Source organism: Setaria italica, chromosome V (assembly GCF_000263155.2).
Source record: "Setaria italica strain Yugu1 chromosome V, Setaria_italica_v2.0, whole genome shotgun sequence".
Lineage (NCBI taxonomy): Eukaryota > Viridiplantae > Streptophyta > Magnoliopsida > Poales > Poaceae > Setaria > Setaria italica.
This window is the reverse complement of record NC_028454.1, coordinates 41,634,233-41,650,311: the sequence shown is the minus strand read 5'-3', so window position 1 is coordinate 41,650,311 and position 16,079 is coordinate 41,634,233. Positions and strand designations below refer to the sequence as shown.

At 50.3% G+C, this 16,079-nt stretch overlaps 5 protein-coding genes across 5 annotated transcripts; 2 read left to right on the top strand and 3 right to left on the bottom strand.

Moving 5' to 3' along the window:
• Nucleotides 1-2,071: 2,071 nt before the first annotated feature.
• LOC101753539 (sedoheptulose-1,7-bisphosphatase, chloroplastic) lies at nucleotides 2,072-5,256 on the bottom strand. Its single transcript, XM_004970549.2, has 8 exons — nucleotides 4,988-5,256; nucleotides 4,753-4,884; nucleotides 4,439-4,624; nucleotides 4,277-4,358; nucleotides 3,501-3,722; nucleotides 3,308-3,408; nucleotides 3,106-3,177; nucleotides 2,072-2,583 (listed from the first exon to the last, which is right to left on the bottom strand). Exons 1-8 carry the CDS (start codon nucleotides 5,090-5,092, stop codon nucleotides 2,302-2,304), a joined length of 1,182 nt encoding a protein of 393 aa, XP_004970606.1. The 5' UTR covers nucleotides 5,093-5,256; the 3' UTR covers nucleotides 2,072-2,301.
• A 633-nt stretch (nucleotides 5,257-5,889) lies between these two features.
• Nucleotides 5,890-6,305, bottom strand: LOC101782591 (small ubiquitin-related modifier 1-like). Its single transcript, XM_004972198.1, has 2 exons — nucleotides 6,183-6,305; nucleotides 5,890-6,138 (listed from the first exon to the last, which is right to left on the bottom strand). Exons 1-2 carry the CDS (start codon nucleotides 6,303-6,305, stop codon nucleotides 5,890-5,892), a joined length of 372 nt encoding a protein of 123 aa, XP_004972255.1.
• An 842-nt stretch (nucleotides 6,306-7,147) lies between these two features.
• LOC101782185 (small ubiquitin-related modifier 1) lies at nucleotides 7,148-7,528 on the bottom strand. The gene has a single exon (XM_004972197.1). It carries the CDS (start codon nucleotides 7,526-7,528, stop codon nucleotides 7,148-7,150), a length of 381 nt encoding a protein of 126 aa, XP_004972254.1.
• A 3,172-nt stretch (nucleotides 7,529-10,700) lies between these two features.
• LOC101781787 lies at nucleotides 10,701-12,193 on the top strand. Its single transcript, XM_012846329.2, has 2 exons — nucleotides 10,701-11,132; nucleotides 11,202-12,193. The coding sequence occupies exons 1-2, from the start codon at nucleotides 10,717-10,719 to the stop codon at nucleotides 11,854-11,856; spliced, it is 1,071 nt and encodes a 356-aa protein (XP_012701783.1). The 5' UTR covers nucleotides 10,701-10,716; the 3' UTR covers nucleotides 11,857-12,193.
• Nucleotides 12,194-12,691: 498 nt separating this feature from the next.
• On the top strand, nucleotides 12,692-16,049 carry LOC101787010 (probable anion transporter 3, chloroplastic). Its single transcript, XM_004970546.3, has 8 exons — nucleotides 12,692-13,171; nucleotides 13,620-13,846; nucleotides 13,993-14,356; nucleotides 14,458-14,502; nucleotides 14,590-14,736; nucleotides 15,037-15,174; nucleotides 15,266-15,299; nucleotides 15,394-16,049. Exons 1-8 carry the CDS (start codon nucleotides 12,749-12,751, stop codon nucleotides 15,576-15,578), a joined length of 1,563 nt encoding a protein of 520 aa, XP_004970603.1. The 5' UTR covers nucleotides 12,692-12,748; the 3' UTR covers nucleotides 15,579-16,049.
• The last annotated feature ends 30 nt before the right edge of the window (nucleotides 16,050-16,079 follow it).

The window sequence follows — 16,079 nt, the reverse complement described above, 5'->3', positions numbered from 1 at the left end:
GTGGAATCGAAATTGGAGTACGGAGAGCACACAAAACACTGGTGTACAATACAACTTTCTCATAAAAGATAACTACTACTTTGTAAAAGTATGCTACCAAGAACTGAACTGTGACGGTCATTAACGATGAGCTGTTCGTCTATGGCTATACCATAATTTACTCTTGTATTGGGATTTGGTGTTAGATGAGGTAATTTGTCTTTGGCGATGGCTTTGTTTCTCTGAATTAAACGAGCTTTGCAGGTTTATCTAAAAACAATGTCATTAATGTGGTTATACCACAACCTATCACCGCAGTTCGGGTGGGATGTTCTTCCCGTTGACTATTAGATCATTCTTAATGGCAATTTTGTGGGTAATAAATAGGTGACATGTAGTCAATTATGATGACATAGCACACTATTTATGAGGTGAGATAATAAACTGGTTTCATGGGCATGAAAACCATGTATACATAGTTTTCAAAATACTTGTGTCTTTCATGTAATCCTTGAAACAACAAAAGCTGAAACAATGCATTGTGTGAAATATTTCATCTATGAAATAAATACACTACTTATGTGGCACTCTTACAAACATAAACATGAAACTTTGACATTTAGAAATACACCGATTGCTTTGGGATGGAGTGATCGGCAGTTGACACCATATAAAGCTCAACATGGTAGCCATCATTCCCACGAGATTCCGCGAGGATGCATCACCACAGCTCTGTTATGCTGACTACGCAATTAGACATGGCGACGAGGAAGCCCTCGAGATGGTAAATCATGCCAGCGGCCGGATAGCAACGAGCCACCTGTAAACCAGGCTGCAAAACCAGGTTACCATCAGACTGATGGCTGGACCAAACACCTCGGCCGATAGCCTGCCGCATCTGCCTGCGGCAGCCGGTAAAAACGACCGCTCTGCCGCGCACCGGCCGCGGCCAGATCGCAGCGGAATCGGAATCGCGCGCATGATGATGGCAAGCGGCAAGCACGAGGCCGCCTCAATGCCTCATCCAGCGCCGGGGGTTGTCAAATAAAGCGCGACGGGGCAGACCGACCGGCCGGCCCGGCCGGGCAGGCGTCGCGTCGTCGGGATCACATCGGCGGCACGGCACTGCGCGCCGCCGTACCCGGGTGCCGCGAGGAGGGCGGACACCTCGCGGACCGAGAGAACACGAGGCGCATGCGGCCGCATCCGCATCGCCATTAGCGTGGTACCCGTGTGTCCCCCTCTGCCCCTACCGGCCTACGCCACGCACGGCCTCCGGGCCTCGTCCTCGTTTTTGCATTGGCAGGGGCGACACCGACGGCCGCCGGTCACCTCCGTCCTCCCCGCGCTGCCGCCGGACTGGAACCGTGTCGCGTGTTCTTTCGACGGACGTCGTAGAGCTAGAGCTAGCCCCTCTCGCCGCTGCATGGAGGGAGATGTGCTAGCTGATCGGAGACACGTGACAGGGACTCGGAAACGGAGGCACACACGATATTCGATCGTACAGGACACGACCGCTCCGCAGGCTGTAGTTTTCCTGCCGGGGCTGGGGCTCTCCGGGCATCGTGTGTGTACTCGATCGATCGATTGTGCAATCAACGATCAACAGGCGACGTGTTGGACGCTGTACGTCTGGACGGTAACCCTGGAGCGTCCGGTTCGCGATGGAATGGTCCAGGCAAGGCAGCAGTGAACTTGCGTACCTTTTCTGCACTACCCCTTTGTGTGCGTATGCCGACCGGAGAGGACTATACCATGAACGGCACTGTAGTTCCGTGTATCAATCTGAACTTGCCTCACAGTATCATGCATCTCCATAGCCCTGACCCTGAAACATCTTCTCGAAAGAACAATAGAGCCGGTCGTGGAACAATAGTCTCGTCAGGTTTGCAGCACTGGATGTTTTGTTGGTCTAGCAGGTACCTCGAGGGCCATGGCCGGCCGCAAGCCAAGCGCCTGCCTGCTCGACCGGCGTACTCTATGGCGCTAGTACTGCTGTACTGTTTCTTCTTGACAGTCTACGTACTGTTCCAGTATGGCTGAAACATTGGGACATGGCCTCTGTTGCAGGACTGTTCCATACACGGCAGCATCGAAAAGAAGTAAGGCTGCAGAGACGCCGGCGAGAGCCGAGACATGCAGACATCTGATGACACGAGTGCTGCCATGCATGAATACTGATACAAACCGTATGCAAAAATTACCTTGCGGGAGAGTTCTGCAAGCCATCTGTATACGTGTCGCCGCGTCGGTCACCAACTGGATTCTCAATGGTGACACGGCTTGCACATTTAATTATGTCATACTATATCGCAGCAAAACTTAGGCGGCGGCGCCGACGGTGGCGCCGGCGGTGAGCCTGGACGAGCCGTAGAGGGTCTCCTCGAACCGGATGATCTCGTTCTTGGAGCCGTAGGCCACCTGGGTGCGCTCGTCGAGCTCGTTGATCACCTTGTCCAGCACCGACTGCTTGCCGTCGCTGCTGTGCCCGCCGGCCTTCTCCATCAAGAAGCCGAGCGGCGCCACCTCGAAGAGGAGCCGCAGCTTGGCCTTGGCGGACGGGGACGTCACGTTGGTGAAGATGCCCTTCTCCTTCACTATGATCTGCGTCATCGTTCGATCACAGGCATCAATGCATCATGCATGCTGGTCACGTAAGTTCTGTACACTGAAAGTAGCACTGGAAAAGGGACCTAAAGTGAACTTGGTTCACTGTAGGGAATTGCTGTGTTGGCGTGGCCTTGCTTAAAGCAGATGCAGGTACAGCTCAATGCTCAACACAGTCACTAGCATGGGCTTGCAGTAACACTACAGTTCCAGGCATTTACTGGCACACACCAAACCAAATTCTTGTTCTCAAAAGTTTGCTTTGCCTTGTCAGAAAAAAATGGACTCTTTTGGTGGGAAAATTGTAGAATTGATTGACAGTTTGATCATGTCACTGATCAGTGTTGGAATGTGTAGTAGTACTGAATAATGAGTATGAACTGTTGGCTGTTGCCATGTCATTTGAGAATTGAGAGAAGTCTCTCTGATGATTTTTGCTCGGTTTGAGGAAGAAATATGTTCGTGCATTGTAAGGTGCGAACCATACTTGCAGAAGCTAAGGATTTTTTTGACATATACCTGGTTGACATCAGGAACCATTCCTCCGGTGTAACGCAATGTGTACTTCTCCTTGACGTAGTAGTTGATGAGCTGCAAAGATCACATTTTTGCACAAGTCAGACTGACGAAAAGATGTTACTGTAGATACTCAATTAGACAGGTGATCGAGATCTATTTGAAGAAAGTAAAAAAAACAGTAATGACTGCTAAGAGAGTACACCTTGTCGTAGTCAGGGTTGTCAAACGTTGCTCTCAAATTACCAGGAGAGAACATCTTCCCCTCCCCAATGGACGTGGTGTCCTTGACATGCTGCCATTTGCCTGCAACGTTCATGAATATCTTGATTATACTTGCATCACACACTGCAACTCTGCAATTGCTCAGTCATTGTTGATTGCACATTCAGGGTCACCTTCGTCGAGGAGGAGGAACTCGTGTGTCCCAGGGCAGTCCTTGAGGGCGATAACGTAGGTCGTGCGAGGGCCGTAGATGCCCATCGCAGCGGCGACCTGGTCGCCGCCGGTGACTCCAGTCAGCTTGTCGCCGGGCCAGACGCCGAAGATGGTTCCGACGGTGAAGTTCGTGTCGACAATGCTGGAACCGTCAAGGGGATCGAACGCAACGCTGAAACCACCTGCGAGATGTGATGAGAAGTTTAGCCGGTCTGAATCACAAAGCCTTACTTCCTTATTTTTCCTTCTGCATTTCTACGGTCAAAACGAGAATATCCCTAGTTGTTGGGGTAAGGTGGCAGGTTTAGACAGATCAGCGCATACATCTGAAACTAGAATCCAAGAAGACAGAATGCTAATTTGGTAAGGAATATTGCTGTTGATTTGCAATTTCATTTATTTACAGTGTTCTGAAGATGCAGAAGAACTGAGTAATAGCAGCGCTGAGCACTGCACTGCAAACCTGCAACTCTCTAGTTGAGGTAAAAACATATTGGGGGTAGTAGCCGGTCTCTCGTTTTCTATTGTTGTTTTGTCATGTTACAAATGCTGGAAGCTTTGGTCATGTACAGTGAGGGAAGAAATGGCACTGCCTCATTGGTTTGTTGCAAAAAATTTGGCATGCCAAAAGTTGGGAAAAACTTGCCAATAATTTAGTAAGATAAATGTGAACCAAACGGTGGTAAAAAATTGGCTTGCCAAAATTTTGGCAACAAACCAATCCAGCTCGCAGTACCTTCGACTGGGCCACCCATGTCTTGCAGCTCGGGGACCTCCTCAGAGCAGGCATACTTGCACACATGGGAGTACTCCAAAGCCTGCAGGCAGAGAGAACGGGCATGAGCGAATTTTTCGGTGCGAGACAGACATATGCAGCGCGAGATCACTCGTTTCACACATCGAAGAGGAGCTTGTTGGCGAGCATGTCGACGGCGAGCTGCTCGTCGCCGAAGGAGTTGACGCAGGCCGTGCCGCCGCAGGACGCCGTCCGGACCTTGAAGGCGATCGTCCTCATGGCTTCCCCCATGCAAGTGAGCAGCCTGATGAGGTTCTTGTCCGGCGTCGCCTTGGTCAGGAACTCCTCCTGCCACACCACACCCCAACACACACAGCCACAGACCCAGCACGCGGTCAGCGTCAGGTTTCTCCTAGCATGGCACGGCGCACCGGCGCGCACACAGCTTATACTGACGATCGATGCACACGACGCACCAGACTGTCCCCGATCTCGCACCGGGTGTTGAGCGCCGCGCGGCTCGCCGCCTTGGACTGCCTCGCCGAGAGCGGCCGTGCCGTGCTCACCCGCACCGACTCGCCGTAGAACGTGGTCGGCGGCCTGGACGCCTGCCGTGCGTACGCGACACAACAGTAGCCATCAGCAAAATCTTATCTGCACGTGCTGCGTGACGAGCCGCTACTCTCAGTGAAGCGAAAACGAGTGCCGTACCTTAGGCCTGTAAGACTGCGAGAAGGACATGGCCGCGCAGCATGTCGGGGAGCGGGTGGCGCTGGTGGCCCTGCCGGCGTAGCTCGCCGCCGCGACGGTCTCCATCGCTCCTCGCAGGTGTCGTCTGTGATGGTCCGGACGCTAGCGAGCAGGGCCTAATACGTCTGGGCACTCTGAAGCTGTTAAATTGTCTGCGTGCGCTAACGTTTGGTGGTCATCAGCTGGTGCTTTCAATTGCAGCAGCTAGCGAGCACGGCCTCGGGGAGGGAATGGATCACACGGAGGATGCAGGTCTGGACGAGATAAACCGGCCGCCGCCGTGGCGCCACGTGGCACCGGAGAAGATAGAGCGGGGGCCTCGCCGCGGTGCACGACGACCGTTCGTGGGCTGTGTGGCCACGCCGAGACGCGCCACGGATCGGTCCAGCCGTAGCCCGTAGTTGCCTTTTGCACGTTTAGATTTGGTCGAGGCGTACGCGGTACTCCAGGCAGCCACGGAAGGAAACAGGCCCAGTTTCCCCCTTGTTCATCGTGTTGGTTAAAGGCGTCGTGTTGCTTAAGTAACCTCACCACGCCATTGCCATTTAACCTTCCATGATACTCCAAACGAAATATCTTACTTGGGCCCAAATAGAGTCTGGAGTACGGCCCAATTGGACTAAGCACTATCATGCCCAAAAGCACCCTTACCATCATATCAGACGTCGTCTAAGAAGAGTCGATGATCCACGTGAACAAATCAAGATCTGAATATGCATTCAGTTTTCAACAGGCAGTAAGTTCAGAATCAACAGCCAACCAAATTGTCACACCGCTCCAGATTCCAAACAAATGATAAGAGAAGAAGAACGCCACACAGAAGTGCAGATGCGTGCTCAACAAAATGGAGAAATACCGCCCGATCAAACCCGGAAACCCACCGCGGCTTTCACGCAGGAGTCCGGCTCGCACGTCGCGTGCAGCGGCGCCCCGCCGCCGCCGTCCTGTTTGAGCAGTATGTCGATTTCGTCGCCGTCTTTGAGCCCGACGTCGTCCGGCGTTTGAGCTGGACGGATGTGGCGGCCCTCGGCATCCAGGAAAAGGACGGCCTTGGGGTCGAGCGAGTGCTTGCCGCAGTACATGTCCATGAGCCGCCGCAGCTTCACGTTGCGCTTGATGCGGAAGAACACACGTCCGCCGCGATCTGGCTCTGCACCTTGACGTTGATGAGGCCGCCGTCGTCTTCGCCAGCCTCGGTCTTCACCTGCGCCGCCGTGGCCGTGCCCGTCACCTCCTCAACCCCGGGCCGTACATTCTCCGGCGGTGACGGTGGCGGCATCCTCCTCTGTAAATAAATCGGCTTCGGATCGATCTGGTGTGCCATGTTAGTTTTCGTTCCCACCACTTATCTATTTCGCCAGAGGACTAGGGCGGCGATAACATTCCAAGATGAGACGATGACGGCGTCAACATCGAGTGCGCGGGAAAACTGGGAGGCATGAGGCGTCCGATCTGGGATCAGACGGCGTGAGTCACTTCAGTTTTGAATCACTTCGACGTGTCGTCAAGTGCAGTCTAGAGGTCTACACAACTACACGAGGCGTGTTTAGCACAGCTTCCATTTTGAGATCCATGCAGCATTTACAATTTGTGCAATAACAGAGTAGTTTAAATAAGAGAGTACGTACGTAATTTAAAATAGTATAAACAAATTGATCAACCAAATACTAGCATTGCATATGACCACACCTCATTCAACTCAAGAATTTATGCAGAGCTAAAATCCCAACAAAATGGTTTACTTGGGCCAAGAAGAAACTCTATTCGGCAAGTCCTAAATGGTGAACAGAAGGGCCTAAATGGAGCCTGGACTACGGCCCAATTGGACTAAGCACTCTCACTCAAGCCCAAAGGTCCCTTCCATTTTTTAAGCTTGGTCGTATCCAGATTCTAGAGTGCCAAACCCTTATCGTAACCAGATCATATTCAGAACGCGCGTTCAGTTTTCAACATGCAGAAAAATTCAGCAACCAACCGCCAAACACATTGTGAATCGTCACATCGCACCAGCAGATCCCAAACAAATCATACGACAAGAAGAACGCCCCACAAAAAGTTCAGATTCATGTGCAACAAACTGGAAATTACTAGCCGGTCAAACAGAAAAACCTCGGCGGCTTTTCACGCACAAATCTGGCTCGCGTGCACCGGCGCCCCGCCGCCGCCTTCCTGGTCGAGCACCACGCTGATCTCGTCGCCGTCCTCGAGCCCGACCTTTTCCGGCGTCTGCTCGGCCCGTATGTAGCGGCCGTCGGGACCTACGAACTTGACGGCCTTGGGGTGGAGCGAGTGCTTGCCGCAGTACATGTCGATGAGCCGCCGCAGCTTCACGTTCCGCTTGACGCGGAAGAACACGTCCTCCGCGGTCTGGCTCTGCACCTTGATCAAGATGAGGGCGCCGTCACCGCCCGGCTCGGCCTTCACGGTCGGCGTCGTACCGGTGCCCCTCGCCTCCTCCGCAACCACGGGCTCCGCATTCGCCGGCGACGACGGTGGCGGCATCCTCGCTCCTCTCTAGATCGCCTTCGGATTGATCTGGTGCCAGGTTAGTTTTCGTTCCCGCCACACTAATTTAAGTATGTAGCCAGGGGGCTAGGGCGGCGATAGCATTCCAAGATCCAAAAGGAAAGCGCTGGAAAACTAAGAGGCGTCCGATCTTGGATCAGACGGCGTGTTGGTATAGCTATTTGTGATAAGCCTTTGGATTAGCATATTACTAGCACATATGCAGGCTGATACACTAATAATTATCCTGGATTCGTCTATGCTTGATTTCCAGTCAATGTGCTCTACGTGTACTATGATTACTCTCGAATCTCAACCCTCAGTTTACACATGCGGAGTAACTTATCTCTACCATCCTCAATTACCACAGTTAATTTTTTTCTCTCAACAAGGACATATCAAATTTTACTTGTCCACGTAAACAAATCACGATCTGAATGTCAAAGTTTCAAGACGCCGACAATTCAGAAAACACAACACCGCCAATAATGTCACGCAGCACCAGATTCTAAGAGCATGAACACCGCCCAAACAAATCATAAGATAAGAAGAAAAACATCACACAAAGTTCAGATGCACGACAAACTAAGAAACTGAGAAGTACCGTGAAACTTTGAAACTTGTCTCCCCGTTCTTGATACACAATGTTACCTCGGACTTCTGATTTCCTCTTTTGCTTCATTTTGTGAAGAGTTCCCACCTGATTAGAACTGTCCAAAGCTTGCTAATCCTGGGATGGCCTTGTTCTCTTATTGAATTGTATCGGTTACTGAATTAGGTCGTTAGAAGTGTATCAGATATAAAAATTCTACCTTTAGATTATAGCTTAGATAGGAAATTCAAGTGCAGACGTTCAAGACTCCACCTTCAGGTATTATTGTTAGAATTAATCCTTCTCAGATCATCAGTGCAACTGTTGTATAGGAGGCTGCACGGCAAGCTTGGAGAGGGGTTGACTTTAAGAGAAATAGGAGACTTTAGATTGGGAAGGCTTCTTTAATTTATATTCTTCTTATTTGATACTAAGTAGTGATTACTTGGTCTAAACCTCTGAGGTAAATTGTGACAGATTTTCTTTTTCTAAATCTTCAGACAAGAAGAGTTTGACAAGTTAGCAGCTGGAAAAGCAACAAAAGCCCAAATGAAAGCTATGAAGGAATCCAAGAGTTCAAACAAGTAACCCAAGACGCACGGGCACGATCCTAATCATTACTTGGTAAGAACTCCACACGAAGTTCGGATAAGTGCAACAATCTGAAAAGCGCTGCCCGATCAACGGATTAAACCCGAAAAACCTCGATGACTTTTCATGCACACTCCCATGCTGGTGGAGATATACGAAGATCGCGTCGTCGTCCTCGAGCCCGATCTCGTCCGGCGTCCACTTGGGCCGTATTCTGCTGCGGCGTAGTGGTCGATCGAGAGCTTGTCGCAGTACATGTTCATGAGCCGCCCTATCTTCCCGTCGCGCTTGATGCGGAAGAACACGTCCTCCGCCGTCGGGCACCGAAACTTGATATCGATGTGGATGCCACCTCTGCCAGCCTTGGCCTTCACCTTCGACGTAGCCGTGCCCCTCTCCTGATTCTCTCCCTTCATGGCTTCATCGGCATCGGGGCCGTGCCCCTCTCCTTCTCAACCCGACTCGCTATGTTCACCGGCGTCGAGCCAGTGCCCTTCTCCTCCTCTTTTACCCCTCACCCTACCTTCACCGACGAAGGTGCCCGTGCCCCTCTCCTCAGACTCAACCAGACGAACGACCTTCATCGGCGTTGTGCCCGAGCCCCTCTGCTCCTCAGCCCCACGACATACCTTCACCGGCGTGAGGTCCATACCCTTCTCCTCCTCCTTAACCCCTCGCACGACCTTCATCGGCGTCGTGCCCGTGGCCCTCTCCTCCTTAACCCCGTGCCCTACCTTCGCCGGTGACGGCGTCAACGTCGATCCTCCTCTCGATCTCTATCGCCTTTCGATCGGATCGGGTGTACCGTTTGGCGTTTTGGCTTTCGTCGATTGTGTGGTTTGTGCCACCTTATATAGGGCTCCAGCAGGTTACAAGGAGCATGACCTTTGAGCTAGCCTTCCAAGTTCCAAGACTAATGACGGCGTGAACATCGAGCGCGCGGGGAAAGAAGATGTCGCGCTGTGCCGCGCGTCGAGGCGCAAAGTAAGGGGGTGTTTGGATACCCCGTGCTAAAGTTTAGCACATGTCACATCGGATGTTTGGATGCTAATTAGGAGTATTAAACATAGACTAATTATAAAACTAATTGCACAGATGGAGTCTAATTCACGAGACGAATCTATTAAGCCTAATTAGTCCATGATTTGATAATGTGGTGCTACAGTAACCATTGCTAATGATGGATTAATTAGGCTTAATAGATTCATCTCGCGAATTAGCATAGGAGTTCTGCAATTGGTTTTATAATTACCTCATATTTAGTCCTTCTAACTAGCATCCGAATGTCCGATGTGACAGGTGCTAAACTTTAGCACGGGGTATCCAAACACCCCTAAATGCTTTACTGGACCACCACCTGCCAACGGCAGGATGAGTTTTTTTTTGTTTGCTCAGGATGAGAATTTGGTATGCACCCGTCTAATCCATACCATATCTATATAATCCTCCTCTTCTCCTTATATAATTGACCAATATTTCCTTTTTTACAGCCACGCAAATTTTGGTCGTCGCAGACATCTTCTTTGGAAAAATTTGCAGCATAAGTTCATATGCTTATCGCACGCATGAATTGTCTCGCCATTCCTCGCATACTTCAGTTTTGACCCCACCAAATTTTAGAGGTCAACAGAAGGCGTGTTTAGCACACAACTTCCATTTCAAGGTCCAAGCAATTTAGTACGTGTTTAATTTCAAATCAAAAGAATTTATGTGGAGCTAAAATCCCAGCCAAATGGTTTACTTGGGCCAAGCAGAAACTCTATTTGGCTAAGACCTAAAATGGTTGTGAACAAAAGGCCTAAATGGAGCCTGGACTCCCAATCGCGGATTAATTGCATGGTTTGATCTGAAGATACTACTACTGATACTAAAGCCAGGATCGCAAGTGGGGAAAGCCTGGCCCATCTTTACGGATGCGCGCAGCAAGCCCAGTAAGGCAGTAATCACAAAAAGCAGCAAGGGGAAACCAGAAGTCCAGAACAGCCACTAGCCGCCCACCACAATGCAACGGCTCCAGAATGTCTCTTCCGTCCGCGCCGGCGCCGCCTTCTTCTCCCTCGTCCGCCTCCGCCTCCTCTGTACCACCACCACCACCGCATCACCACCGGCCCGCTTCGTCGCAGAGAGCTACCTCGTCGCCAACTGCGGCCTCACACCATCGCAGGCCGTCAAGGCCTCGAAGCTCCTCTCCCACCTCGAGACCCCCCATCAGCCCGACGCCGTGCGCGCCTTCCTCGCCGGCCTCAGCCTCTCCAAGGCCGATGTCGCCGCTGCCATCGCCCGGAGGCCGCGGGTCCTCTGCTTCAGCGTGGAGTCTACCCTCGCCCCCCGCGTCTCCCAGCTCCGCGGCATCGGCCTCTCCACTCCCGAGATCGCCCGCCTCGTGCCGCTCGTCCCTTACGTGTTCGCCAGCCCGGTGTACGTCTCCCGTCTCGCGTTCTTCATATCCTTCTTCGGCTCCTTCACCAAGCTGCACGCCACCATCAGGAGGGACGCCCAACTCCTCCGCCGGAGCGTCGAGAAGATCGAGCCACAAGCCGCGTTGCTGCGCGAGTGCGGCCTAGGTGCTCGTGATATTGCCCAAGTGGCCTCCATCGCCCCGCGGCTGTTCTCCGGGTCCGAGGAGCGTCTCAAGGCAGTCATAGCGCGCGCCGAGGAGCTCGGCGTGCCCCGGGGCACACCCATGTTCCGCCACGCCCTCGTCGTGGCCTACTCTATCGGGCGGCAGAACGCCACCGCCAAGATGGAGCTGCTCAGGTCCCTCGGCTGGTCCAGCAGTCAGGTGGCGGTGGCGGTGGCCAAGATGCCGTCCATATTGGCGAGTTCCGAGGACCGGCTGCGACGTGCGGTAGATTTCCTGACCAAAGAGGCCGGCATGGAGGTCGAGGCTGTTGCGCGAGGGCCATCGTTGCTCAAGTTCAGCATCGAGCGGAGGCTGGTGCCCCGGCTCAAGGTGCTGAAGCTTTTCAAGGAGAAGGGGTTGCCGTTGGGCGGTCGATCCTTCTACGGCGTGGCCTGTATGAGCCGTGAGAATTTTTTCAACACCTTTGTGCTTCCTCACGCGAAGATCCTCCCACGCGGCCTCATTGGTGCTTTTGCTACTGCCCGGGCTGGGAAAGCGGCGGCCGGACCTGCACGGTGAGAAGCACGGTTGCGGTTGGAAGCAGGGTGGGGATCCACAGGTTGAGATTGATGTTACCTTCGCTATTTATTCTTAAAAGATCCCTTTTGTATTAGCTCGGAGAGACCTGATTGGTGTGGTGACTAGTGCGATGCTAATCTGCTGCTGTCTTACGGTCCATGTTTCTGCTGTTCTGCATCGGATGCTTTTTTTCTGAACTTGGGTGAACATGTGCTAGATTTTGCTCGTCAGGTTCTAGTATTCGACATTATGGTAAACCAGAAGGAAATGTAGAGTGGTGATCCACATGAAGCCCTTTTGTTGAAGTAATTGGTCAAGCTTAGTGTCCATATATTTACTCAAGTACTATCAAGTATCAACAATTTCTTGCTTGAGACCTAGTTTTGCTTAGTTGAGTTCTACCTTTTCTTCCCTGAGAGAAACCTGAGTCCTGGACCTTTGCCTTGTATTGTATGATGATGGCTGGTCCTACATATTTCCGTTCCCGCCAGCGTCACCATCACCAATTTTGCTGCTCCCTGCCACTAATCCCGTCCATTAGCCGCCTGCAATGCCAATGCACTACTGCTCTGACTGTCTCCCATCTCCCTTGCCCTCCATCTAACCCAAGGTCACCAGCGAGGCAGCGACTAAAAAAAAAACTTCTTCCCTCCTAGGTATAAACATAAAATCAAGAAATCAATCTATGCCTGGAAATAAAAAGGAGGAAAAAACAACGAAAAAAGAAAAGTACTAATATGTTTCATGGGCCCTAATGGGCTGACCGGCCCGTGTATTCTGCCCGCGCACTTGACACGTCACTCCACCAACCCACTTCAGCAGGATCGTCACTTCACTTCCACTCCGCGGCTCCCCCTCCATCCCCGTGACTCCGCGACGGAGAAGACAAACGATGACGCCTCCCGGCCAACTGCTCCCCTTGACCCGCCCGCCTCCGCCGCCTCCCGCTCCTCCCGTCCTCTCCAGCCGCCGCAGCCAGTGCCCGCCTCCCGCCCACGCGCACGCCCGAGGCTCGCCTCCGCCTCTATGGCGGGCCCACCGTCTCAACGACCGCTTCCTGCATCCTCCTCGGCAGTTCCGGGCTCCGGCCAGGCCCCCTCGCGCTCCAACACCTCCGGGGGTTTCGGCCTCCGGAGGAGGCGAGGCTCAGGCGGCGGCGGTGGCGGAGTTCGTGACGTCTGAGAGGGTGAAGGTGGCGGCGATGCTGGGGCTGGCCCTCGCGCTCTGCAACGCCGACCGCGTCGTCATGTCCGTCGCCATCGTGCCGCTCTCCCAGGCGTACGGTTGGACACCTTCATTCGCCGGCGTCGTGCAGGTACCCGGCTTCCGATTATTCTGATGAATTATGTTTGGCTCCACCTGCGCTAGTGACTACTGCTAAGTACTGACTAGCAAGCAATTCTCATTGAACTATCTGGTTTTCAGAGTGCACAATTGCAGTAATCGCCGTTTTAATAATGTGATGTTAGAATGATTAATTGAAGTGATAATTTTGAGTAAAAGCGTGCTCGTATGGCTCGAGATGACACCTTTGGTGTCATATTCATTTGCTCTGCCTCTGCAAACGTAGTAAAGCACTAAACATGGTTCATAAGGTTTGAATTTTCACTCCAAAGTTGTGTAGCACTTCATATTTCTCACTCAGGCTGCTGCAGCGGAAGTGATTTACCGAAAAATACACATAAGAAAGTAAGGGCATGGGTTTGCGCATCTTGTTTGAACAATATGGTGATGCCATTGTGTTTTTTTGGCACTGCAAACAGTCATCCTTTCTTTGGGGATACCTGATGTCGCCTATAATTGGTGGAGCACTTGTTGACTACTATGGTGGAAAGCGAGTCATGGCTTATGGTGTAGCATTATGGTCCTTGGCTACATTCCTATCTCCTTGGGCTGCTGGTCGCTCTATCTGGTTGTTTCTCTTTACCAGAGTTTTGCTGGGTATTGCAGAAGGAGTGGCACTCCCAAGCATGAACAACATGGTGTTGAGGTATCTTCCTTTGTAATTCTATTCCTTTTGATTAGTTGTATTCATCCCCAAGCTTTTCCCCAGTCCCCACAACATATTGTTGTTTGGCTGGGCGTCATTTCTGTTAAGATTTTTGTAACTGTTTGCATTGGGCCTTTTTCTTACAGGTGGTTTCCTAACACAGAGAGATCTAGTGCTGTGGGTATTGCAATGGCTGGCTTTCAGCTTGGCAATACCATTGGGTTACTTCTTTCCCCAATTATCATGTCACGAACTGGAATATTTGGACCCTTTGTGATATTTGGATTATTTGGATTTCTGTGGGTGTTGGTGTGGATACCAGCTATATCTGGCACACCTGGTGAACATGCACAGATATCAGCATATGAACTGGAGTATATAACCAAAGGTCAGAAATTGGTCAAACCTCCAATCGGGAGTGCAAAAACAAAGAAGGTTCCCCCTTTCAGCAAACTACTTTCCAAATGGCCAACATGGGCTTTGATCAGTGCAAATGCCATGCATAGCTGGGTAACTCCTATAAATATCTACTTTTCACCAATTCTTTACAACTCTGACATACAAAGACACATTTTATGGACAATATCTTGAGCGTCATGATTTTTTTTCAGGGTTATTTTGTCATCCTTTCATGGATGCCAGTCTATTTTAAAACAGTAAGTCTTCATTCTTTTTCAATGTTCTCTGAATATATAAATTAACACTCCCAGTATTCAACTTGATATTATTTTTATGCTTTTCAGATATATCATGTCAATCTGAGAGAAGCTGCATGGTTCAGTGCACTCCCCTGGGTGATGATGGCAGTTTTAGGTTATGTGGCTGGTCTTGTCTCGGACATGCTTATTAGAAATGGTACAAACATTACTTTAACACGGAAGATAATGCAGGTATGTTGATTCAGAAAAATGTAGCAGAACAGCCGGGAAAGTTTTTGTTTATTTTATTCATACATTCTTGTACACCCATCCACATTGTTAACAAATGTAACATACTTCCTGATATGCTGTGCTCTAACTGCTGGTAATTGGTTTCACAAGATAAATCAACCAAACATATGTTAAGTCTTACATGAACATTGGCAGTTTATTTTCATTGATATTAATTTTTTTATCTTTTTCACTTCAGATGTATGCATTAACTGCTGGGATTAAAACTAAACCCTGACTATTTGACTTTTCTTCCTGCAGTCAATTGGCTTTCTAGGACCTGGTATTGCTTTGCTTGGTCTGAATGCAGCAAAGAGTCCGATTATTGCTTCAGCATGGCTTACAATTGCTGTTGGTCTGAAATCCTTTGGCCACTCAGGTTTCTTAGTAAATTTACAGGTATCTAAATTTTCATACCTTAGTTCAGTGACTCTTATTCTTCTCAATTGGATCATCTTTTCCCATCTGATTCATTTTTAATATATATCAGGAGATTGCCCCACAATATGCTGGAGTCCTACATGGTACTAAATAGTAAATATGTTCCTTCCTCACTTCAGCTATAACGTTTTATTCGGTTGCATTAACTAGTTTTAATCTACAATTGTGCTGTGATAGGAATGTCAAATACAGCTGGGACATTTGCTGCCATTTTAGGAACTGTTGGAGCAGGGTTTTTTGTTGATCGGATGGGTTCTTTCCGTGGGTTTTTGATACTGACGTCGCTTCTGTACTTCAGTAGTGCTCTTTTCTGGGATATATTTGCTACTGGAGAGCGTGTTGACTTTGATGGCACTGGCTAGCGCCTCAGAGGAACTCTACAGTTTCTATCCAGCACAAAATGATGATTCAGAACAAAGCGTTACCGCCCCCTCTTAGAAACCCTCGAGTTCTATGCACATGGAGAGCTGAAGTTGTGACTGTACAGCGCAAGGTATGCAGTGAGCTTATCTTGGAAGTCAAATATCAGTGATGGTGAACACATGGAACCGGCTTTGAAGATCATGTTAGATTTTCTTGTAGGGCAAGTCCGAAATGTGTTATAGTCAATGAAATTGAAGGTGTAACTTAGAATAAATAACAGGGTAGGAGCCTGACCATCCATGGCGCCAAAACCAGTAGAGAAACTGATTTGCAGGCTAGTTGGAGGCTGGGAATCCAGCATGGATTATGATAACAGGTGTTTCAAAACACAGGAAACTTGAGTGTAAATGCCACGAAATAAGTGGTGAGGTTTTAAAATCCTGAAGAATCATGAGGGTTTTGGGGATATTTTTCCATATTTCAAGTATAATATGCAAGCA